Source organism: Ictalurus furcatus, chromosome 1, assembly GCF_023375685.1.
Source record: "Ictalurus furcatus strain D&B chromosome 1, Billie_1.0, whole genome shotgun sequence".
In the NCBI taxonomy this organism is placed as follows: Eukaryota; Metazoa; Chordata; class Actinopteri; order Siluriformes; family Ictaluridae; genus Ictalurus; species Ictalurus furcatus.
In genome coordinates, this window is record NC_071255.1 from 3,392,171 (window position 1) to 3,417,887 (window position 25,717).

The 25,717-nt window shown below is 38.7% G+C and overlaps 1 protein-coding gene across 1 annotated transcript in view; it reads right to left on the minus strand.

Annotated features, from left to right (window-relative positions):
- Positions 1 to 213: 213 nt before the first annotated feature.
- The window catches only part of fmnl1b (formin-like 1b), a 29,478-nt gene continuing 3,974 nt past the window's right edge, over positions 214 to 25,717 (minus strand). The window contains 25 exon segments of the mRNA XM_053618336.1: positions 214 to 745; positions 1,125 to 1,239; positions 2,661 to 2,762; positions 2,945 to 3,046; positions 3,171 to 3,334; positions 3,491 to 3,620; positions 4,521 to 4,601; positions 4,685 to 4,753; positions 6,412 to 6,646; positions 8,298 to 8,500; positions 8,748 to 8,944; positions 8,947 to 9,099; positions 9,193 to 9,436; positions 9,652 to 9,753; positions 9,982 to 10,131; positions 10,296 to 10,406; positions 10,817 to 10,891; positions 13,715 to 13,808; positions 14,740 to 14,816; positions 14,901 to 15,009; positions 16,162 to 16,284; positions 19,095 to 19,178; positions 19,798 to 19,871; positions 20,287 to 20,367; positions 23,055 to 23,138. Coding sequence (XP_053474311.1) covers positions 645 to 745; positions 1,125 to 1,239; positions 2,661 to 2,762; positions 2,945 to 3,046; positions 3,171 to 3,334; positions 3,491 to 3,620; positions 4,521 to 4,601; positions 4,685 to 4,753; positions 6,412 to 6,646; positions 8,298 to 8,500; positions 8,748 to 8,944; positions 8,947 to 9,099; positions 9,193 to 9,436; positions 9,652 to 9,753; positions 9,982 to 10,131; positions 10,296 to 10,406; positions 10,817 to 10,891; positions 13,715 to 13,808; positions 14,740 to 14,816; positions 14,901 to 15,009; positions 16,162 to 16,284; positions 19,095 to 19,178; positions 19,798 to 19,871; positions 20,287 to 20,367; positions 23,055 to 23,138 — 3,060 coding nt within the window. The 3' untranslated portion in view covers positions 214 to 644.

Here is a 25,717-nt window from a genome sequence, read left to right on the forward strand (position 1 = left end):
GGAACCAAACAAAACCTATTCCTGTGTGCACAACTTGAACGCAATAAATTGTTTCTGTTTATTATTGCATTCTACCTACACACACGTTATTACCATGTCGTGACTGTTATTACTTACACAGCATTATTACTATGTTATTACCCTGGTATTCCCATGATCCAAATTTTTTATTGCCAAATGTTATAACTGTGCTATAGGAACACAACTGTTAGCATGTAATAATTACTGTGTACTTATCATTACCAAAGAAGCCCATCTGCATGTCACTGGATGTCATTTATTGATTGATTGAGGTTACATGTACATAAAGCAACGGTACCCAATATAAAAACACTTTTTCGTTCCAACCGGTCGGTACATAAGCAAACATGCTCTTGAAAATATACTGAGGCGTTAATGTGCATCCGAATCAGGACAATCTTTTGAAATCGAAGCTTTCCAAGCACGATGATCACAAAGCGCTGTTTTAAATACAGCGTGATAAAAATGCAGTTCATGCAGAATAATCAATCAAATCTGTGACACTGAATTTGACAAATCTTGATTGTTGATTGTATTGTTAAGCTATGTTCTATTACTCGTAGCGGAAATAAATAAGTAGAACTATGTGTGTGTGTGTGTGTGTGTGTGTGTGTGTGTGTGTGTTAGAGAGAGATGTCTGAAGACACTTGTAGCTTCTGTGCCGGTTTCCATTTGTAGCTGCGTCTTCCTCCGTCGGCTCTTATGTAGGGCTGATTTCTCAGACCTGTACACACACACACACATACAAAATCACTGCAAAATTCAAACACTGCCTAGTAAAAAGGCATAAACAGGTGAAATCACTACCAGAGAAACAGAGAAAGAAGTCTATGAAGGACTCAAGTCATTGAAGTTGGCATCAGAGAGCAGCCGGGACGAGCGCTTCCCTGAACGAGCCGTGAAAGGAACAGCTTTCAAAGCTGAGAGGTAGAGAGACGAGACGGTGAAACAGAATATTTCAGAACGTATAAGAACCGAGTCTTAAGAGGAATGAACAGGAAAATGGAAAGCTTATATAGACAGACAAAAAAGGTGCACTCAGGACTCTGTAAAGGTGCTAATGTTTCTCTAACTCTAAGCTCTGGTGACGTTTGAGCCCTGACCTGTGATGATGTCCTCAATGGTACCGTCCTTGCCCTCACGCATCAGAGGGGACACCTGTCTTCGCTTCAGCTCCGCTATCAGGTCCACCTGCGCCAAGCGCGGCATCGTGGGCACCTGCCGAACAGTGAGAAAGAAATGTTTATTGACAGGTTTGCAGTGGTCTCTTTATTTTAGTGCTGTATTTCCAAATATGCCCCAAACATCAGCCATAAATTCCATCCATCCATCCACCAATCCATCTTCTATACAGCTTATCCTTTTCAGGGTCACGGGGAACCTGGAGCCTATCCCAGGGAGCATCGGGCACAAGACGGGGTACACCCTGGACAGGGTGCCAATCCATTGCAGGGCACTATCACATACACATTTACACACCCATTCATACACTACGGACACTTTGGACATGCCAATCAGCCTACCATGCATGTCTTTGGACTGGAGGAGGAAACCGGAGTACCCGGAGGAAACCCCCGCATCACGGAGAGAACATGCAAACTCCACACACACAGAGCAACGGTGGGAATCGAACCCCCGACCCTGGAGGTGTGAGGTGAACGTGCTAACCACTAGCTAGCCATAAATTCATGTATCTTAATTTAGATTATTACTTTTTTCGCTATTTTTTTTTTTTTTATTCATTTTTTTTAACCGTACTCCCTAATCTCCCTTTGGGGTTCCGGTCTCATTTTGACCATTTTAAACCTCGATTTAATTAAAGTTTATTTGTATTGGGCTTTTAAAAGAAATCCGGACGTAGATTTGATCCCTACTGTTGAGGAAAACGCATTTCAGTATAGTCCAGGGTTTTATGGTAAACACCTCAGTGTTTGTTTTAGTTAGGATGTAGACGTAGAAAAAGTTTGAATGTTTACACTGGATTATAATTTCTAATTATAACGACCCTTTAAGATTATTTGCACAGTGTTGGAGTTCACTCTTTGTTGCAGGCCTGTTTAATACTTTTGTCTCTTTTGGTCGATAAAGTGCTTCTTTCAGGCAAAAATGGCCAAAAACTGTCATCCCTAATAAATACGGTGAACTGATGTTAACTAAATTTATACATATGTTCACTATATACTTGTTTACTGTTAAACACAGTTAAATCAAATATTTCACATGAAATGAGTTTCGCGTCCTTCAAGCAAGAAAATCCAGACGAGAGAGCGCTAATGTGAAAATTGGCGGGGCTTACAGTGGTATGGGAAGTTCGAAACATCTCGGCAATCATTCCAGATTCTTATGTCTCAGTCTCATCCACCTTTTTTAATTGGGGGAATAAAAGACTTCAAACTTACTCAAGGGTCTGTTTTGCATATCATTCTTCAGGATTTTCGAAATGAGTAAATACTTTGGAATGTGAGGGCAGAGTTTTCGATTTGGGACGCAGATCATGACAACAAACACAAAGATGCTCTTTTGGCATCTTTTCCGATAATAAACCTCTAGTTTCTCTCTTGAGGCAGGTTTTTTTTTTCCACTCTGTTTCTTTCTTTCCTCCATTTTTAAGCTCTTTAGGCCTGCTCTCTTATCTGTACCTTGCTTCCCATTTTGTCCGCGTCCAACATGGCCATCTCTTTGCTCTCGTCACCCCCGAAGAAACTGTCTCTCTTCCTTTGTACATTCTCCTGTTCAGCCATCTAGACAGAGACAGACAGATACATAACGTAAGTACTGAGACCGTACTGTCAATGCAGTGCTGTATTTACAACAAACAACAAATCAGCCATCCAAGAGGACTTCATGTTTTTGTGTAACCTACTGCAGTAAACTTGGGTCATAACAAGATACTACGGCATAGTATAACTGGTTTTTGTTTTACCTTATAAGCTTTAATGAACCTAATGAATATGAGGAAGAACATAGAAGGAGGAGTGGTTTTAGGATTTTCTCCAAAGTACTCCACCACTGATTCATACACCTCCTAAAGAGACAGAGAGAGAGACGGATGGAGGTGTTCTTTATGCTCATGCATATAAGTAGTCTCATTATGTAAAGTTATGTAAAGTTAAAAACGTTTTTGTAAACACACAAGAAGACATTCACACCTGGGCGGTTTTGGCGTCTTTAACCACGGCGTCCATCAGACCGCTATTGTTGGACAGGAAGTCCCTCAGGATCAAATTATCTTTCTGTTCCTCAAACTCCTTCTGGGTCACTTCCATTCCTCTCTGGAGTGCACGCACGTCTAATAAAATGCTGTCCAGAGACACTGAGAGGAAAAAATAAACATCAGTCAGACCTTAGGACACTGGCTTAATAACAAACGTGATAAGACAGAACATGTGTATATATATATATATATATATATATATATATATATATATATATATATATATAATGTATATGTATATGTGTGTGCGCTCACCCATTGCTGCTTTCTCCATAAAGTGCAGCTCAGTATGAAAGGTGTGTAGATGTGGAAATTTCTCCTGTATGATGCTGACAAGGAAGTGCAGCAGCGTCTGTCTGCGGTCTGTCGACTTTGTGTCCAGGAGCTGAGCAAAAGCCACAGCGTAAGTATATAAAATATAAAAAAGTAATCAACAAAGTTCCAAAATCAGCGCATCACAAAGTGGTTTATTCCAAACGAATCATTTTATCACTGCATGTCTGTTATAAGATGAGTCAGGACACTGTTGGGTTTCTTTACGTAGAGTATTGTTTGTTTAGTTGCTGGTGAGCACGGCGATGGGAAAGGGGGAGTGGTGTGAGCCCCCTGCTGGACAAACATAGACATGGAAGACGAGGACTTTTTTTGTCTGCTCTCGCGTCAACACGACATGCACGTGTCACGGTTCTCTCGTGAACACATGTCGCGGAAGAGAAGATGTTTTGTGAATAAAGACTTAAATTTTAGGGGTTTTATAAGATGGGGATTACACCACTGGAGCCACGTCGATGCCTTTATGAACTTTTTGGTTAATTTTCTTGAAAGTTTTGGTTACTGGCCTGTAAACAGAGGGACAGCAATTAGAACTTACCGAAAAGTCTGTTTTGTGTCTTATTCTCCTGGATTTTCTAAATTAGTCAATACTTTTGCATGTAAGAGCAGATTCTTGATTTGAGACACAGGTCCTGACAACAATCACAACGACAGCAGGACCGTGAAGAGAAACCGAGCTCGTCAGCGTGCTTAACATCGCTGTGCATGAAATATTTTTAACGATGGACTTGGACACCTGACGGACAGGGTTAAATCTTCCAACGTTCAAATGTTACCGTAGTCCTATATTATGTATCTAAAACATTCAAAAATTTCGAATGGAGTCGCAGGAAATTCATAATGTCCATTTGGAGTCATTTCTCCGAAAACTACCCCCCAAAAAACATTTAGGAATCTCTGCTATGAAGCATTTTATAAATCAGTTGTAGTCAGTTTAGACGTTTCACCTCACCTGATCGAGACTCTGGAGGCGAAAGCCGTACACCGCACCCCTCTTCCCGCTGTTCATGTAGTTCCCAAATGCAAGAATGATCTGAATGAACCAGAATAGAACTGAATACAAATAAATGACGCTGCGGTAAACATATTTGGAGGATGCAAACCCAATCCCCGTACCTCTAGAATCTTCTTGAGTTTACTGGAGGATTTAATGGACATGGACGCAGCGATGATGACGTTGAGTTGCTGCAAGAGTTTTAAAAAATGGCAAGATGGAAAAAAGAAAAAATTATCCAATTATCTAATCCAAGCAAACAGATGCTAAGCTGCAGTTCATCAGAATAATCTGCATTTACATCTCCGTGATAATGCAGAGATAAGCGCCGTAATTATGTGATTATAGGAATAATTTGATGCTTTTTGATGAACGTATTGCTTCATTCTCACTGCTCTGTGAAAGGGTTTCTTTGGCAAGGTTTATAAGTAAATATATATTTAGACCGACTCGTTTACACTCATGTTTTAACCTTTCTACTGAAATGGCCACATTTAATTTTTTGCTTTCAGACTTTATTCTAGAAATATGATTTTTAAATATGATGTACTTTCTCTAAATATTATGACCTTTTTTTTTTTAACTTTTATAATTTACTCAATTTTACTTTTTCTTGTACAATTGAGGATTTACTCTGAAAATTTACAGTTTCATACTAAATATTACCACTTTTTTGGTAACTTCGGGAATATATTCTCAAACAGTCTTGGTTTCATTTTTGAAATATAAATGTAAATATATAAAGTTATTTATATACATTATGTTTTCTTGCAAGTTTGAGAATTTATTCTCGAAATATTTACATCGTATTCTTGGAATATTCAAATATTTTCTGATAACTTTCAGAAATTAGTCTAGAAATTTTATTTGATTATATTCTTTAAATTTTTTTTAGAATATATAATAAAAATATTACAATTTTGTTCTCAAATGTTATTTTTTTTTCCTTCTAACTTTGGAAATTTATCCTCAAAACGTTGCTTTTTTATTTGTTAAAAAATTACAAATAGTTCTTATATAATACTCTGGAAATTTACAGTTTTATACTTTAAATATGACCAATTTTTCTCTTGTAACTTTGAAAATATATTCTCAAAGTATTCCAATTTTATTCTTGAAATATTACCCTTTTTCTTGTCATAAAAAATATTCTTAAAATATTATATTATGTAGCTTCAAGAAGTTATTTTCTGCATATTACAATTTTATACCACTTTGAGAATTTATTCTTGAAATAAAAACGTTTATTATTTTATTCCCAAAAAACTACCACTTTGGGAATTTCATCTTAGAATATTACCATATTTTTCTTGTAAATTTCAGAATTTCGTCTGGAAATATTGTTTTATTCTTAAAATATTACACCTTTTTTCTTTGTAACATCAAGTTACATGAATATTTTTAAATTGTTAGAATTTTATTCTCAAAATATAACCATTTTTTTTTCATTTTAACATAGAATTTATTCTCAAAACATTATGACTTTTTGTTTGAAATATTACCACTTTTTTATTATAACTTCAACAATTTATTCTCAAAATGTTTTTTTTTTCTTAAAATGTTACCACTATTTTCTTAAAATATTTTGAAATCAGCTATTTTACTTTATACTGTATAGTATAGTATAGTGTATGTGGATGGCTTTCAATTTTAAAATCAATGCGAGAGAGAATTTCATACAAGTCAAGCAATGGATTTGTCTAATTCTTTAAAGTTAAGCATCAACTGAGTAAAACTCTGAAGAACCAATTCATCAATCCATCTCATGCTAGCTAGTCTTTGTCTAAAGTGTGTGCTGAAGCAGTGTGTGAGTATTAATATTGAAGTACAGTGTAGAGGTCGTACTAACTGGCTGCAGGAGCTGGACGCTCTCACTGAAGTTCCCCATGAATGTGAGCATGCTGATTCGCTGACAGAGTCGTGGAATTCTCCCAAACTGAGCCATGAAGCGGTCTTCCTCGGAGAGCTCCAGCACAGAGCGGCCTTCACGCTGGTAATTCTGGATCAACTTCAGCTCGTAGTCGGACGGGATGAAACGCTCCAACTGCTCCAGAAAATCTAGACTTAGCGCCTTCAGATTATACCTGAGAGCGAGAGAGAGTGAGATAGAGAGACAGAGAGAGAGAGTGAGAGAGTGAAAGAGAGAGAGACAGAGAGAGTGAGAAACAGAGAGAGAGAGTGAGAGAGTGAGAGAGAGAGTGAGTGCGAGTGAGAGAGAGAGAGAGAGAGAGAGAGTGAGAAACAGAGAGTGAGAGAGTGAGAGAGAGACAGAGAGACAGAGTGAGAGAGTGAGAGAGTGAGAGAGAGTGAGAGAGTTAGTGCGAGTGAGAGAGAGAGAGTGCGTGCGAGTGAGAAAGAGAGTGAGAGAGAGAGAGAGACAGAGAGAGAGAGCACGTGAGAGAGAGAGTGAGAGAGAGACCGAGACAGAGAGAGAGAGAGAGAGAGTGAGAGAGAGACAGAGAGTGAGTGTGAGTGAGAGAGAGAAACAGAGAGAGAGAGAGAGTGAGAGAGAGAGTGACAGAGAGAGTGACAGAGAGAGAGAGAAAGAGAGAGAGAGACAGAGAGAGAGATATGTGAGTAAAAATTAGATGCAGATAAACACAGAAGTTGTGCTGAGGCAGTGGACACACATCTTCACTTAGCAATATTAATTCATTATTTTAAATAATATTTTTATACTTTGACTATTACTTATTTCATTGTTTGTTTGTTTGTTTGTTTTCTTTTGCATTCAATATTTAATTTGATTTTTGTATAGTTATAATTTCCTGCTTCACTCAATGTGTTATTTTTAAATGTTATTATGTGTGTATTTTTAAAAAATATATATTTTACAGTTAATTTATAAATGCTTTTAGAAATTATTTATTTTTTATTGTAGAATGTCTACTGCAATTCTCTTTTTTAATTGCTCTATTTTCTGCTTCTTCCTTTATGACATTTTTTCTTTGTAAATCCTTTTGATGATGATGATGATGATGATTATTACAGTAGGTAATAATACTTTATTATTATTATTATTATTATTATTATTATTACAATTTGTAAAAAAATATATAAAAATTCTATGCATTTTTTTTATTACTGCTTCTTTTATATTTTGTTTTTTTTCTGCATCTCTTTTTTGTCTTTGAACTACATTTTAATGTATGAAAGCTATCATATATCTACTTTATTATTTATTTATTGATTTATTTATGAAAAGATATGAAAGATATTCCATTGTTATCTGCTTTAGTTTCCTCATTGTCTCTTGTGCTGTTCTTTATTTATTTGCTCTTTTGTTCCTTTGAGCGATGTTTTCACTGCGTTTTATATTATTAAAATGTTCAAATGTTCTTCAGTGAAAGATTGTCCGTAGCGGATCATAGTTCCGAAGTTAATATCCGACGAATGCAACACATTTCTGTTAGTAATTTGTGAATTTGTGTATCATTTTTGAATATTAATTCTTCTTCTTCCTCCTCTTATTATTATTATTATTATTATTATTATTATTATTGGTGAGTTCTAGGTATTTTGGGGGTACTCTTTGCAATTTTTTTCATGATCTGTGCAGTGTATAAGGACTAATATTGCTAGAATCACTGTGTGTACACTGTGTGCTCCTTCGTGTGTGTGTATGTGTGTGCGTGTATGTGTGTGTGTGTGTGTGTGTGTGTGTGTATATGTGTGTGCGTGTGTGTGTGTGTGTGTGTATATGTGTGTGTGGGTGTGTGTGTGTGCGAGACATACGTCTCGATGGCAGTGCAGATCTGGTTGGCGTCCATGCCTCCTTTGCGCAGAGTGATTGCCAGGTTTTTGGCTCGGTTCGGCTCCAGCAGAGAGATTTTACTGGAAGACTTCCCCGAAACTTTCATCTTCAGAGTGCTGACGCCGGTGGGAGGAGACTGAGCTTTCGTCTTGAACAGCTCCTCGAAAGCGTCCATGTCCAACTCCTGGAGTGTGAGACACCACATGGAGATGGACATAAATGATTTGTTTCGATTGCTTTAAGTAAGGAATGTATATATATATATATATATATATATATATATATATATATATATATATATATATATATATAGATAGATAGATAGATAGATAGATAGATAGATAGATAGATCACTCAGGGGTGTGCTGTTATAGGAAAATAATCAACGACGCAGTGGTGTAATACGGAGGGGGAAAAAATGCACCACATACTGCTAAAACATTTTCGTCATCCAGTTCAGTGAAGACGGTTCCAGCGACCTGCTCGTCCTTTAACGTCTGCCAGTTAAAAAGCGGCATGCGGTACTTTGTCTGGATCGGCTTCTTATCCCTCGTACCTGAAAAACCAACACGAACACGCACATCTGGAAACACACACCACAGCTGTGTGACAAATCTACAGATTGGAAGGGAATCTCACCTGTCCTAAAGGTGTTCAGAGGTGGAGGAGGCGGGGGAGGAGGTGGTGGGGGAGGGGCGGGGACTGGCACTGGGGGCGGAGTTGGAGCAGAAGGTGCACAGGATGCACTTACAGGAACGTTTGCTTCAGTGATCTCATCTATGACTAAAGGGGGGAAAAAATTAAAGTTTTTTTTTAAAATGTAATTTGGAAAAGCTACAACAAACCTAACAGATGCACACGCACACACACTTTCACCTGCGTGAGGTAGTTGTGTATCTCCTGTGTTTTCGTGGATGATGTTCAGTTCCACGGATCCAGACTCGGAGCGCTCCATTCGGATGAGCCCCTGCTCCACGAGGGACTGGACCTTCTGCTCAAGCGCTCTCGATAAGCGCTCTCGATCCCTCTCTCTCTCCCTCTCCAGCTCTCTGGCCATCTCTCGTTCTCGCTCTCGCTGCTGCAGGGTGGAGATCTGCGTGCATGATTCCCGGAGGCTCTCCTGCACTCACACACACACACACACACACACAGGGAAGGGAACCTTGATTTCTACTATGACTTGCAGGTCTAAATTTGGAGTCAGCAGCGTGCATCCACGGTGTGCCTTGTGCTGATGGTTCAGGCTGGTGGTGGTAGTGTAGTGCTGCAGGGAATGTTTTCTTTCTGCAGTTAATCCCAAACGAGCATCTTACTATGCTACTCATGCGCTCGTACCTTTAGCAGCTCCACTTCCTTAGTGCTGTGGATGAGCTGTCTCTCCAGGTCTGACACTTTCTCCATTGCTTCATTCTCACACTCCTGCAACCTGTTGCTCAACTGCAACACACACACACACACACACACACGCACACGAGGAAGGATCAGTCATTCAGTACAATTCAGTACATTTTTATTTCCATAGCGCTTTTTACCACAGACGTTGTCACAAAGCCGAATTACACAAATCCGGGTGTAGATTTCTATCCCTAATGAACAAGCCAGAGGCAACTTACTTATGTGTTCATGAATGTGTGTGTGTGTGTGTGTGTGTGTGTGTGTGTGTACCTTGGTGTTGTTCTGCTGGAGTTCCTCTAGGTGCTCCAGTAAAGCGTTTTTGGTCTCTGCGTCCTCCAGCAGTCCTCCAACATCGAACAAGTTATCCAGATACGCCTGGATCTGCACCTGTAATCTCTCACTCTCACTCATTTTTAACATCTTAACACATACACACACACACACACACACACACACACACACACATAGTGCTAGTTATTGTTCTTACTAAAATAGCTATAAATAGTAGCTATAATTTAATCAAAGTAATAGTGTGTGTGTGTGTGTGTGTGTGTGTGTGTGTGTGTGTGTGTGTGTTTTCTCACCTCCAGGTAATCATCCAGTCCCAGCTGTGTGAACTCGTACTGCAGATGAACTCTGAAGTTCATGTTTTCTACAGAATGCACCACAATATTGATGAACTGCATGCACGCCACCTGGTGGAGAGATAGGATATAAAACATTTCACAAGGTTTTATTTATTTATTTATTTTTAAAATAAATGTTTACGTGTATGGTTTTTAAATGCAGAAAATCTTTAGCATGACATTAGGAACTAAGTAGATACGTTTTTATCCTTTAGAGAGCCAGGTGACAGATGAACGTTGGATGAAGTAGAGGAGGACGAGCAGCTGAAAAACTCATGAGAGCTCATTACGCAGTGAAAGACAGGACAGTGGAGACATTATTGAGTGTTCAACATTATGCTCCAACACCATCACCCTAACATCTAACGGTGCTCCGATGGACACCTTGGAGTCTGTGGGCGGGGCTCTGTGTGGGAATTGGAGGCGGGTCCAAGGAGTAAAGCCATTAGAAACAGCGTTGTTCTAAAACTAGATCTTACCATGAAGTCGATGTTACTGTCCTCGTTACGGAAGTAGGCCATCAGCTTTTCGAAGCGGCTCTTCTCTCCGCACACCTACACACACACACACACACACACACACACACACACACACACCCACACACACCTTACCTGAGTCAAACTAAAGCTAGCAAGAAGGGTACAGATTTTGTACATAATTCTTATTTAAAAATCCATTATTTACAACTGAGATATATTTGACGTTTTTATTTATTTATTTATTTTTAAATCATTAACTAATCTGACACTATGAGTACACAGTGGTCGAGTGCTAGTACAGGAGATTTTATCACACTAACCATGGTTTTGAAAGCAAAGTTTTACCTTGGTGACTATGGAAGGAGTCTAAAGTGTCAGTGCTTTCAGAAGTAAAACTCGCACTTTACGCTATAAGCGATAACGTTAGTGTTAACTTGTTTCACGAATGTTCCACAACATCGAATGTAGCTATAAAAAGTATGATGTCTCACAAGACGTTGCAACAGACTGCACCGTGCCACCACGCTGTGGCTTATTTTCCTATAAAAACAGCTATGAAAGTATTTCATTTATTATTATTTCTTACTTAACACCTTTGGGCACTTTAATAAGTATTAAGTGTATAGTAACAGATGAGTGTGCAGTATATAAATGGCAACTACTGTAAGCGTGTGGTGTTTCAATTCTAACATACACACCTAGCTAACACAATGATCATTGTAATGTTTTTAAGTACACATAATAACACTTGACACTGACTCAATGAGTACATTTATCTCTTTATAGTCTACTGTACTGCCAGTAAATACTTGGGAAACAACTGGGGTGGCTGTGGCTCAGGTGGTAGAGTGGGTTGTCCACTGATCGTAGGGTTGACGGTTCAATTCCTGGCCCGCATGACTCCACATGCCGAAGTGTCCTTGGGCAAGACACTGAACCCCAAGTTGCTCCTGATGGCAAGTTAGCGCCTTGCATGGCAGCTCTGCTTCCATTGGTGTGTGAGTGTGTGTGAATGGGTGAATGAGAACCAGTGTAAAGCGCTATATAAGTGGGCCATTTACCATTTAATTCCATGTTTACAAATGTATTTCTATTGCACTACCACACACGCACACAAGAGGGCAGTGCAGCGTATATGTTTCGTTTCAGTCAAATTCGACTAAAACGCCTATCCAATGCATACTCAAAGTAAAATTAAAGCTGTTCTTGAACCATTTGGAGTACATGCGTGGTTTCGATCTCTTTTGAAAGGTGACACTCTGAAGAGCCCTTCTATAACACACTGAAATAGAAGGGTTTTTTTTTTTTCACCTGATTTGTTTTTGCATACAGATGCCTGCAGATGATTACAACTGGGATCTATAAGCCTCAAAACACAATTGGACCACAGCATGAAGACTAGCTTTCCTAGTGCAATATAATTCAAATTTGATAACAATACCAAAGAAATTTGATATTTTACACATGTTTTTCTAAGGGCATGTCTACACGTTTTTAACCAAAATGTTTTTTTGTTTTTTTTAACCAAGACTCTAAAGGGCCTTTGGTAACCAGGTACACATACCTAGGATAAAAAGGCTGCTACTCTTGATTTCTCTTATAATTATCATATCACATATCCAGCAATCTACAAAATCTATATTTATATGTATATATTCATGTGTATATACATAATTGAAACCTTTGTGTGCTTTGATGCCCTTTTGCTCCACTAGTTACACAGCTTTATGCAGGTCTGGAACGCTCGTTTTGTGTTTGGTTAGTGAGGCCTCCTGTCAATCATTTTTATAGACGCTCTAGATCTTGAGGGCGGAGTCTCTTGAACATGGGTGAAAACTAAATCAAATTCAAATGTCGAATCATGCTACTTGTGTATTTGAGACCTAATTTTGGAGAAGAAAACTCAAAAATCTTACCTAATGCACCTTAAACTTATTTCAATTCAGTGTCATTTTCAGATTCAGTCTCTTAGTTTAATAACAGTACGATTCATGACATCACTATCTCATGTGTGGGGACTACGTGATGGTGGATTCCGCCACTTGTGTGTGTGTGTGTGAGAGAGAGATGCTCTTGAATAATGCAGAAGTTGGCCTACTGCTCTCTACCCAAACAATACCTACATTCTGTCACCACCATCACCATACGACACCTGAACTCCATCCCCCACACACACACACACACACACACACACACACACACACACACACCATATCCCACCCCATATCCAACATGCTCGCTCATTATCCATTCCTCACTCTTCAGCTGGATGGCGATGAATCGTATTTAAATTAAAACGTTGAACGTTGAGCATTAACAGTGTGTATGTGTGTGTGTATGTATGTGTGTGTGTGTGTGTGTGTGTGTGTAAGGGACATCATGTCATCTTGTATGCCTGTGTGATCTTTCATTCTGCAGTATGCATTGTTAATTAGATCGCAGTGTATAAATATTTGATTTATTTGATTCATTGTTGACCCGATCAGATTACAAGCCTTTAAAACCAGCTTTAACTACTAACACACACACACACACACACACACACACACTTGCACACATACACATACAAAGTCCTAGTATTAAGTTACTCATAATTTACAAGAGCTGACGTAAATATCGTCAAAAGTTACATAAATATTTATACGGGGAAATTTTGTGTAATAAAATAGCACTTGATCCAGCACATGCAATTATTTTCCATCGTACTCAAGTGCACAAGATACTAAATCAAGGTCATGAACTCGTAACTGTCTCGTAACTGTCTCGTAACTTCTGAATAATGCTCGTTTGGTGTTTTTAGAAGGAGTCTCCAGTGTCACGCGATTTGTAACAGCATGCCCCGAGTGTTTTGTTCATCATGTGCCCTTACTCAGATTTAACACTGATGACTTTTCTCACCTCTTTAAAGTTGTTGAAAGCTGCGAGGATGATGTCGTGACCTCCTCGGACGAAACACACCGCAGCCAACAGCTCCAGAACCAAGGCTTTAGTTCTGCAAAACACATGCTAGAACTATGTTGTTGTATTTTTTTTGGTAATGAGTAATGATTTCATTCTGCATTCAAACTTTCATTTTTAGATTTTATTTTGCAGTTAAAATGATGCACTTTTTTTGTCCTTCCTTCATTCCTTCAGCTTCTTTTGTTGTTCCCTTCTTGTCTTTCATTTGATTATTTGTTCATTCATTTTTTTTCTTCCCATCCTTCCTTCCTTCGGCTATCTTTGGTTGTTCCCTTCCCATCCTTCCTTCTATCCTTTGGCTACATTTTACATTGCTATCCTTCTTTCTTTCAGCAATTTTTTTCCTTTGATTCCTTTGGCAATTTCCATTGTTCCCTTTCCTTTCCTTTCCTCTTTCCCTCCTTCCATCCTTCACTTTTTCTCATTACCTTTGTTCCTTCCTTCGGCTATCTTTCGTTGTTCCCTTCCCATCCTTCCTTCTATCCTTTCGCTATTTTTCATTGTTATCCTTCTTTCCTTCTGTTATTTTTCTTTGATTCCTTTGGCAATTTCCACTGTTACTTTCATTCCCTTCTCTCTTTCCCTCCTTCAATCATTCCATCATTTTTTCATCATTCCCTCCGTTCCTTCCTTCGACTATCTTCCGTTGTTCCCTTCCATTCCTTCCATATTTCCTTCCACTGTTTCTCACTGTACTCTTCCCATCCTTTCTTCTACCCTTTGGCTATTTTTGAATGTCCCCTACCTGTCCTTCCTTTCTTTGGCTATTTTTCATTGTTCCCTTCCCATCTGTCCTTCTTTCCTTCAGCTATTTGTCTTTGATTCTTTTGGCAATTTCCATTGTTTCTCATTGTGTTTCTTTCTTCCTTTGGCTATTTTTTGTTGATCCCTTCCTTTTTTCCTCGGAATACAGGCCAAAAGCATATCTACTTCACACACACACACACGCGCACGCATCTTACCTGGCATTATTAGTGTTGAGGCTCAGTGTGATCTCATTGACACAGTTCGGGTGGCTCATCACCTGATTGAACCCTGACTGAAAAACAAAATGACACAATTATTCAAGGCCAAAACAGGAATGAAGGTGTGTGTGTGTGTGTGTGTGTGTATTGGGTGGAACCTGGTAGTTCATGATGGCCCGGAGGCACATGATGCAGAGGTGTAGGTGATCTTTCTGACTGAGCAGGCGTGAGTTCCTCAGAGCCTTCCTGTTGTGGAAAGAGTTCAATCTGCAAACATCACACATGCAAACAGAGAGGAGTGCTCTCACACCCACCCACACACATACACACCATTTTATTTACCCCCTACATCATAAATACTGACTAATGAGCGAGGGGAAGGTGTAAGATGGGGTGAACTTATTATTATTATTATTATTATTAATATCTGTGTGAACTGTTTGCTGAAAGCTGATTGGCTGATGGTGCGCATGCTTTTGAAGAAAGTCAGTGATCATTCAAAATCCACATTCACATCAGTACAATGATACAGCACACCAAATTTCAGCTCGGTTGGACTTACGGTTCTTGAGAAACAGCTATTTGAACTTGACTCCACCTCTTATCAATGACCACAGTCCCAGCTCTGCACATATCCTGGACTTCACACGAATCCATGAGAGGAATCATGAGTTACAACTGTTTGCGTAAATTAGGCTTCACCTCCCTAGTATTGATTGTATGTGGTAGCCATATTGTTTATATATATCTAAAGATATCAATCTGGTTTTTGATCATTATTGAGGTTCACACTCTACAGTCTGCTAAGTAATTTGATGCTATTCCTGTGAAGCCAAAAATCCTAGGGCTAGATTGCAAAAGTAGGCTTCGAATATTACGCATATTAGATCAAAATCGAAGTGGGTGGAGAAAAATTGTTCTTAAGGGTTTTTTTTTTCTTTGAGAGAGCTTAAGGAATCAGTGGAAAACTTTTTAATTTTGTTCCTAGGACTTATGAGCCAAAATTTACCGCAAAACCCTGTGTAATACGGAAACCACTGGGTGGATCTGGACCATCTTGTTTACCTGAGTGGTGAGAGGGAGTACTATCTAATAGCTTATACTTCCGGTTAGTAAAAAAAACGCTAGTATTCCGTTTGAGATTGTACTGCCTTTCTAAAATTCATATACTAGACGGTAGAGTACACGGTGCATAGTGTAAGTGTATAGTACATCATTTGGGACACTCTTCGATGCGTGTTTTCGGAACAGACGTAAGTAAAGTAATGAGTAAGCGTACCCCGTGCCGTGCGCAGACCGACTAATCGATAATGAGATTTGTTGACGACGCTTTTCATAATTGATTACTATGAAAAGAAGAAGCAAGAGGTTGTAGTTTCATGGAAATAGAGAAAATCGAGCATGCTGGGAGCGACTGACCGTGCTGCGTAGGAGCGGTTGGTGTGTGAGGAATTGTGGGTAGGCGAGTTAGTGGCACTCAGTGTCCCGTCTTCTGCTGATTTCTCCTCAAAGCTCCCATTATCTATGGAGTCCAAGTCATACCTGCAAAACATATCTACATTACATAGGGTCCAAAAGTCTACATCTGAGAATTGCTTACATTTGATCAACAACTTGTGCAAATGTGCCGAATTCTATTTATCACATATAATTCCCGACATACGTTTCCTTATAAGTATCTCACGGCTATTTATTAATTGTTAGCGCATGATTAAAAACAAAGAAATGCAAAATAATAGGCTGCGCTGGATCAAGTGCTATTTTATTTGCTGCTGAATAATGAGCGTGGAAGCCATATTGTTCAGTTAAACTAAATGTGCAGTGGTCAGTGTGATGCTTAATAGATGTTTGTTTCAATCCTTGCCATCTTCTCCATCATATATCAACTTCATAGTCTTTTTAAAAAATATATAATTTCTTGCTTTTATGTTGCATCGTATTACATTTGATTTCTGCTTCTTCAGTCCACATTTTCTATAAAAAATTTTTTTCAGGTGTAATGACAAGTGCTTATATTTTAAAGGTAGTGGTCTAGATGCTATTGAGACCCCCCATTCTGTCTCAGATGCTGCTACTCAAGGAAAATATGGCAACCTCAGAGATGTAAGCTAGACATGGGTCATTTTAAGCATCTGAATGGTGACCCCAGAAAATCACCTTCAGTACCTTCAGTAACTTTCACTCTGTGAATGTCGACAAAAGTTTTGAACTTGAACTTTGAATATGTCCCGATGTGTTTTAGGAACATATATCTACCAGTACTTAGCAGTGGACTTCTAGACCATAGCCTGTTCAACTAAAAATAGTTAGATGTCTCAAACAGAACCCAGTTTTAACCCAGATTATTACTTTAAAAAAATAAATAAAAAATAAAAAATAATATATATGTATGTAATATATATATATATATATATATATATATATATATATATATATATATACATATGTATGTATGTAATATATATATATATATATATATATATATATATATATATATATATATACACACAGTATCTCACAAAAGTGAGTACACCCCTCAAATTTTTGTAAATATTTGATTATATCTTTTCATGTGACAACACTGAAGAAATGACACTTTGCTACAATGTAAAGTAGTGAGTGTACAGCTTGTGTAACAGTGCAAATTTGCTGTCCCCTCAAAATAACTCAACACACAGCCATTAATGTCTAAACCGCTGGCAACAAAAGTGAGTACACCCCTAAGTGAAAATGTCCAAATTGGGCCCAATTAGCCATTTTCCCTCCCCGGTGTCATGTGACTTGTTAGTGTGACAAGGTCTCAGGTGTGAATGGGGAGCAGGTGTGTTAAATTTGGTGTCATCGCTCTCACACTCCCTCATACTGGTCACTGGAAGTTCAAAATGGCACCTCATGGCAAAGAACTCTCTGAGGATCTGAAAAAAAGAATTGTTGATCTACATAAAGACGGCCTAGGCTATAAGAAGATTGCCAAGACCCTGACACTGAGCTGCAGCACGGTGGCCAAGACCATACAGCGGTTTAACAGGACAGGTTCCACTCAGAACAGGCCTCACCATGGTCGAACAAAGAAGTTGAGTGCACGTGCTCAGCGTCATATCCAGAGCTTGTCTTTGGGAAATAGACCTATGAGTGCTGCCATTATTGCTGCAGAGGTTGAAGGGGTGGGGGGTCAGCCTGTCAGTGCTCAGACCATACGCCGCACACTGCATCAAATTGGACTGCATGGCTGTCGTCCCAGAACGAAGCCTCTTCTAAAGATGATGCACAAGAACGCACAAACAGTTTGCTGAAGGCAAGCAGACTAAGGACATGGATTACTGGAACCATGTCCTGTGGTCTGATGAGACCAAGATAAACTTATTTGGTTCAGATGGTGTCAAGCGTGTGTGGCGGCAATCAGGTGAGGAGTACAAAGACAAGTGTGTCCTGCCTACAGTCAAGCATGGTGGTGGTAGTGTCATGGTCTGGGGCTGCATGAGTGCTGCTGGCACTGGGGAGCTACAGTTCATTGAGGGAACCATGAATGCCAACATGTACTGTGACATACTAAAGCAGAACATGATCCCCTCCCTTCAGAGACTGGGCCGCAGGGGAGTATTCCAGCATGATAACGATCCCAAACACACTAAAGAAGCTGAGGGTGAAGGTGATGGACTGGCCAAGCATGTCTCCAGACCTAAACCCTATTGAGCATCTGTGGGGCATCCTCAAATGGAAGGTGGAGGAGCGCAAGGTCTCTAACATCCACCAAGTGCGTGATGTTGTTATGTAGGACTGGAAGAGGACTCCAGTGGCAACCTTTGAAGCTCTGGTAAACTCCATGCCCAAGAGGGTTAAGGCAGTACTGGAAATAATGGTGGCCACACAAAATATTAACACTTTGGGCCCAATTTTGACATTTTCACTTAGGGGTGTACTCACTTTAGTTGCCAGCGGTTTAGACATTAATGGCTGTGTGTTGAGTTATTTTGAGGGGACAGCAAATTTACACTGTTACACAAGCTGTACACTCACTACTTTACATTGTAGCAAAGTGTCATTTCTTCAGTGTTGTCACATGAAAAGATATAATCAAATATTTACAAAAATGTGAGGGGTGTACTCACTTTTGTGAGATATTGTATGTATATACATACATATATACATATACATATACATATATATATATATATATATATATATATATATATATATATATATATGTATATATATATATATATATATATATATATATATATATATATACACTACTTACAGATTCTCAAAATCTTGAATGCTGACACTTTGATAGCTTTTAAAAGAGCTAGCTCGTTGATTTATTGACTAACAGTGTATGTAAGTGTACGTACGGCACAGCGCGCTGGGCAAAGGAAAGATACTCGACTAGAACGTCCAACCCCTTGTTCTCGTCATTGAGAAATTCTTGAGCCCAGCTAAAGAGAGAGCGAGACATAGAGAGGGAGAGAGACATTCACCGAAACAAACTCTGTTAGACAAGTATACCAGTTTGACAACACTAATATAAGCAAGTGAGAACATTTTCAGACATTTCCAAAAAAAAAAAATATTTACACCACTTCACAAGAAGAATGGTGTTTTGCTGGTAAAGGTCATTCCACATGATTCACATCAACACCTGTTTTTTTTTCTGTTCTTTTTTTTTTTGATGTTGTGAATGTTGATGTAGAATTATTAGCTAGGTTTAATGAGCTAGCTATAAGTTTCTACATTTGTATAAAACACATATGACTTTTACACTGAATGATGCATTTGTAAACTAGCTAACATGTAGGTTTTTTTTTTAATGTTGTGGAACATTACTGATTAATTTCCTGTAACAGCATGCCCCATCCCAGGTCATACCTTACTTGATAAACAATAAAATGTAATATTTTGGCTAGTGTATATCTTCACATCCACTATAATGAAATTTTTTCCTGCTCTTAAAATTTCTTTCATGTTTCATAGCTTTATTTTGTATCGTTGTGTGTGTGTGTGTGTGTGTGTGTGTGTGTGTGCGCGCGTGTGTGTGTGTGTATGTGTGTTTCTTACCCAATGTGATTAGTCCTTAAGGATATTTCCAGCTCTCTCAAGACTTGGGTGGCCTCTTGTACACGTCTCTTAAACTGGCACACAGTTAATGAGTACCATTAATATGCATGCCGCTTACACTCGTACATGTATTGCTACATTTGTGTGAACCAAATAGTCTCATAAGCACAGTTATGTATCAAGATGTGTCAAGACTTTGGTTTTACTGTATTTAGCCTTTAATTGTATTTTATATATATATATATTTTTTACATTCTCTCATGCACAAGCACAAATATAAACACACTAAATGATTCCTAATACACTGAAGGTATAATTTTTATTGCATTTTCCTATTTTGGGGTGGCAATATTTTTGCCCCCTCCATGTGGACCACGGATATTAAGGAGGGCATTACTAGGAAGAAATGAATAAAATCACACAAATCCACACCGCAAAAAAAAGAAGTAACAATAAAATTTAATCTCTTACACACACACACACACACACCTTCCTGCTGCCTCCTTGCTCTAAAAAGCTCTTGAGTTTCTGCACGTAGGCTGATGGTGGATTCTTTACCTGAAAGCGCTCCTGAGGAGAGAACACACACACACACACACACCCAGAGTAAATGCAGTGTGTGTGGGAGGTATAAAATACTCCAATTATTGAAACAAATGTGCGCACACACTGATATGTAGGACAAGGCAGATACACAATGTTTCATCTAGGACATTGGCTTTACATTTGAGAATAAAGAAAAAAACTGAAAGAGGGATAACGTGTGTTTTTAATTCTATTTTTAAACTTTTTATTTACTTTATTTGCATAACTGTTCTTGAGTTAAAACAAGCACACTGTAAGGCATAACTAATGTGTTAAAAGCAAAAATATATATATTTTTTAAATGCACCACCAAAAATCCCCAAATATCTTTAAAATATACCTGAAATAAGTGTAAGCATCAAAATATAAATACTCTATATTCATTATTTAATTGGTATGAAAATAATAAAAATATAAAGGGGGGGAGGGTCAAATTATGACCAGTGTCTGTCTGTATTTGACTAATATTGAAAAAATAGTGATTGTGAGAGCATTTTCTTTACGAAGTCCCATTTAAGCCAACTTCAACATTTCTTATATACACATAATACTCTCACATTGGCTTCACTAATTATATACCTCTCACACTAAAAACACTAGTTCCTGATGTCTATGTGATGTGTAAAACTAGAGACTTCTTGGAAGTGGGAGGTCCAGCTACAAGCACCTGAATCCAGAAAAGGTCTCCAGTCACAGACGATGCAGGCCAAGTGAAGAAGGAAACAAATCTACCTCCAGGAGCTTGCCGTCAATCATGAGCCAATCCAGCAAACATAAAACATTTAGTTCTTCAGCAGCAAGGGGAAACCGCACCCAAACCGTCTGCCTCCAAGAGCCTAAGACTGAACTTTTTAAAATGCTGAATCTATCACTGACACTTCCCCTGATACTGGCCACTGCCAAAGACCAGCAGAGTGGGTGAATCACAGGGATAGAAAAAAAATGACCTCTATTTCTTCAGCATATGCTGACTGTAGGTAAAGCTAGGGCAAAGCAAGCATGCCAAATTGTGCCTTGGTTGGTTGGAAAAGTCTTGGATGAGTATATAGGAATGGATCAAGACTGCACTGACAACTTCAGTTCCCTAAAGCAGCCACTATTGTTGCAGTACCTGGCCTCAGGGAATGGGTAATGCAGGCACTTGTGACAAGTTAGGTAGCACCGAAAATTCATGCATTGTTTTTGTATCCATTGCAATGCCACTAAACAAATCTGACTCTACTATACACTCTAAGAAAAAAGTTCTAAGCTATACCTTTCCTTGTTGTTGGGGTGGTACCCTCAAGGGTATATCTGTTGCACCTTTTAATAAGTGTCTTTCACCTGGAAATGTCAACATGGTGTACCTGCAGAAGGTGCATAAATGGACCTTGCACCACAATACAAGACATTCCCAAAGGCTCAAGCTGGAATTAATGTCCTACAGCCCAGTGATCTGCCATCTATCCCAGACACTTCTCCTGATACTAGTCCACTGCCCCAAACCAGTATAGTAGGTATACCACAAATGAACAAGAAAATTACTTCCTCCATTATTACATAGTCAGACTGTATGGAAAGCCAAAGCTAAGCGGGAATGTCTGCTTGTGTGTGGGTTGGTTGTCAAAGCCTTGGGGATGTATGCAGGAATTGATCAATAACGACCTACATTGACATCTTATAGCGCCCTATAGTATGCACTACTGGTGATGTATGACATTGTACCAGAAACCAGTAGTTCAAAAGTTTCATGGAAACTTTGACCCCCAGAACAACTCGACTGACCTCTGCCTGAGGAGCCTTCACAAATATTAAATTCTGCCAAATCCATGCTCCATGAAGAAAACCTGGGACTGCTTTGTGTTTGTCCTTATGACTTCAGGACTTGGGTTGAATAACATGAGCTAAATGGACCCTGCACATCATCAATACCCGCAAACCCCTTACAGAACCCCTGCATCAATTCTGAGGGGTACTAGAAAACACAAGGTCATAGTAGGCCCTAAAGGTAACCAAATGGGAGAGGGGGTATATGGCCAGAAGTTCTTGCTTCAAAGCAAGCCTTGATGGTGGACAAAGCAAAAGAATTGGTAAAAGAAGTTTGGGGACAGCAAGGCCCAGTGGACCTGGACCACAAGAGCAACTTGCATCAGGTCCTTACTGAGTTCTCAGACATATTGCAGTAAAAGGTGGGACCAAGAACTGTAGTGCACCATCCATGTGAAATACCAAATACCTGTCTAGTCCTGGGTACTTCAAGAACTGGTAAAATGGCTGAAAACAGAGATCACCACCTTGAGGAACTTGGGTATAATAGCACCATCTTCAAGTCAGTGAAGGAGGGATCATTATACCTTTTGGTCTACATGGTCCAGTTCATTGTCATGCCATTTGTTCTACATACAGCACCTGCAAGAAACTGAAACTGGACGATTGTGAAAATTGCTGCACCATGTATTTGGAAGATGTAGCACTATCTGTAATGGCCTGGGTTTGCAGAACCCTGAGCTTGCAGAAAATGCAGAAGACCTCTTGTATCTAGCTGGCTGGATCCAAAAATTGCATGGTTTGCATCCACTTCCATGCCACGAACAACTCTGACCATCGATGCCTCTTAGGGTTCACTGGGGCACCTCTCTAATGCTAAACAGCAGTCCTGAATGAATCAAGAATGTATGTGTGGGTGTGCTCACCTGGTCACAGACCAACTCCCACTTCTTCTCACTGTCATACTGGAGGAGCAGTTTCACTTTATCAGGAGGCAGGTTCATGGAGTTCTAGACAAACAAGAAGAACGAATGGGAATGAGAAACTGGAAATCTTTCCTAGCTTCATCACAGAACTCAGTTTAAGGCACTTAATTGAGTAGGGGGTCCTTCATGTCTTCATAGGCTACATGCTTTAAACCTGGTTAGCTTACATTTCAAAGTTAAATATATATTCTTTTGATGTTTTTTTTTTTGTCATTTTTCTAGTTATTCGGGTTTAGTTTTGTGCAAATCTTGTCTGTCTTTCTACATAGAAACTCTACTTATTACACATTTTATGACTCCCAGTTTTCCCAGACGTTGCCTGTGGTCATTACGGATCACGTTTGTGTGTGTGTGTGTGTGTGTGTGTGTGTGTGTGTGTGTGTGTGTGTGTGCGTGTGTGTGTGTGTGTGTTGTGTGAAGTAATTTCTCTAATGAAAACACTCATGCTGTTCATTCATTATTCAGCGGGTTGCCGTAAGAGCGGGTAATATTGCAACCAGAGATGATCTACAGCTTCTACAGGATCTACAGGAGATTAGTGGAGTCAACATATGCACACTTCTGTAAAATACACGTTTACACGTTCTGTAAAATACACACTACGAATCCTTTACTGTATCAGGTATACCATCATGGTAAACGTCCAGATAGATAGATAGATAGATAGATAGATAGATAGATGGGAAGATGGGTAATAATAGTTTTACACAATGCCAATATCTTTGTGTCATTTTAGTGCTCCAAATATACATATGTGAATCTGTATTCAAGATGGCCTGAACGTGAAGGTTTTCTTTTTTTCTTTTTGTTCTCTTTCTTTCCTTTCTTTCTTTCTTTTTGTTCTTTTCTTTCTTTCTTTTTGTTCTTTTCTTTCTTTCTTGTCATTTCATTCTTTTCTTTTCTTTCTTTATCTTTTCATTTTTTCTTTTTTCTACTTTCTTTCTTTTTGTTCTTCTCTTTCTTTTCTTTCTTTCTTTTCTTTTTTTCCTTTTTGTTCTTCTCTTTCTTTCTTTTCTTTCTTTCTTTTCTTTCTTTCTTTTCTTTCTTTTTCTTTTTGTTCTTCTCTTTCTGTCTTTTCTTTCTTTCTTTCTTTTTCTTTTTGTTCTTCTCATTCTTTTCTTTCTTTTTCTTTTTGTACTTTTCTGGGTCTGTCTTTTTCCCTTCAACCTGCAATATTTCCCAAAATATAAACAAATGACCTGTTTTCCTTTTAAATGGGCAAAAATACATTTGAAAGAAAATTTTATCAACTCGGTTAATGATAGAAGGTCTAAAAACAGTAATAACTCCATAAATGTGGAGACATGAGAAGAATGTAATGTGTAATATTGGCATGCTTTTTAGCTAGAAGTTATTATAACTTTACCTGAAAAAATGTATAAAAATAAAATACAGTACAAACCAACTTGAAGACGTGTTCTTAAGAGACAACTAAAACTAGTTACCTTTTAAGTAAAATATTATTTAAAAAGTGTTCTGGCAAATGGTAGAAAATAAAGAGGAAATTCTGAGAGATTTTTAAACAGAAGTCATGCTGTTAGTGTTCTGACTTTGTTTCGCGCTAAAACACAGACATCTCTTCATGGACTCTCTGAAATCACATCTTTTAACAGGTATTTACTGAGATGTAAGACGTTCTGCCCCAGCCCTACATGTCAACAACTCCGCTTCAACCAGGTGCTTAAAACAGGTTTTCTGTGAGAGATCGGATGGTCAGGCTGAAGAATCTCTTTTGGTATTTGGAATTCTCAACATTTTTATGATGAGTCCTCTGGATGTCTGAAACAAAATGCATTTAAAGGAATGATCCATCGATGAGGTCACTACTGTTATCAGACTTGTTTTTGTAATGTCTATTTATAGTCTGGTTTTTAGTATTTGAGTTGGGACAAATCTTTCTTGCCCTTGATGGAAAACCATCCCCACAGCATGATTCTTCCACCACCATGCTTCACTCTGTGGATTGGTATTGTCACTGTGATGAGCAGTGTTGGATAAATTTTGGTCTCATCTGTCACCATAGCAAGGGATCAAAAATCATACGTTATAGCTAATCCATAGATGTTGGTGCCACTGTACACTGTATAAATATGAGCAGAAGCTGTAAACTACTTCATACACTGCTTATCATTCTAAAATGGTACAGTCACACTGTAGTCGAGATCCAAGTCCACTGTTTATGTATCTAAAAGAAGGAAACCGGAGAACCTGGAGGAAACCTGCTCAGGGCAAATCACTGTAAAAAATAATTTTGATTACTCAATTTAAAATAGTTGTGCAGCAGGTACCATCACAGCTCCAGCGTTCCCAGTTTGATCCTGAGGTTGGGTTATCCCGTGTCCATGTGGGTTTCTTCCGGGTTCTCCAGTTTCCTCCCACCTCCCAAAAACACGTCGGTGGGACCGGTTTTAAACAAAGAGCCAGTCAGGATTAAAACAGTAAAGATTCAAGTCTACCCTTTATAAATTACACTGCTTTTTAAAAATGGCCACAAACCCACAAGTCTCCTGCGGAACCACTTTTATTTTTAAATTACCTTTAAAAAAAAAAAAATATATATATATATATATATATATATATATATACACACACTGGGCACACAC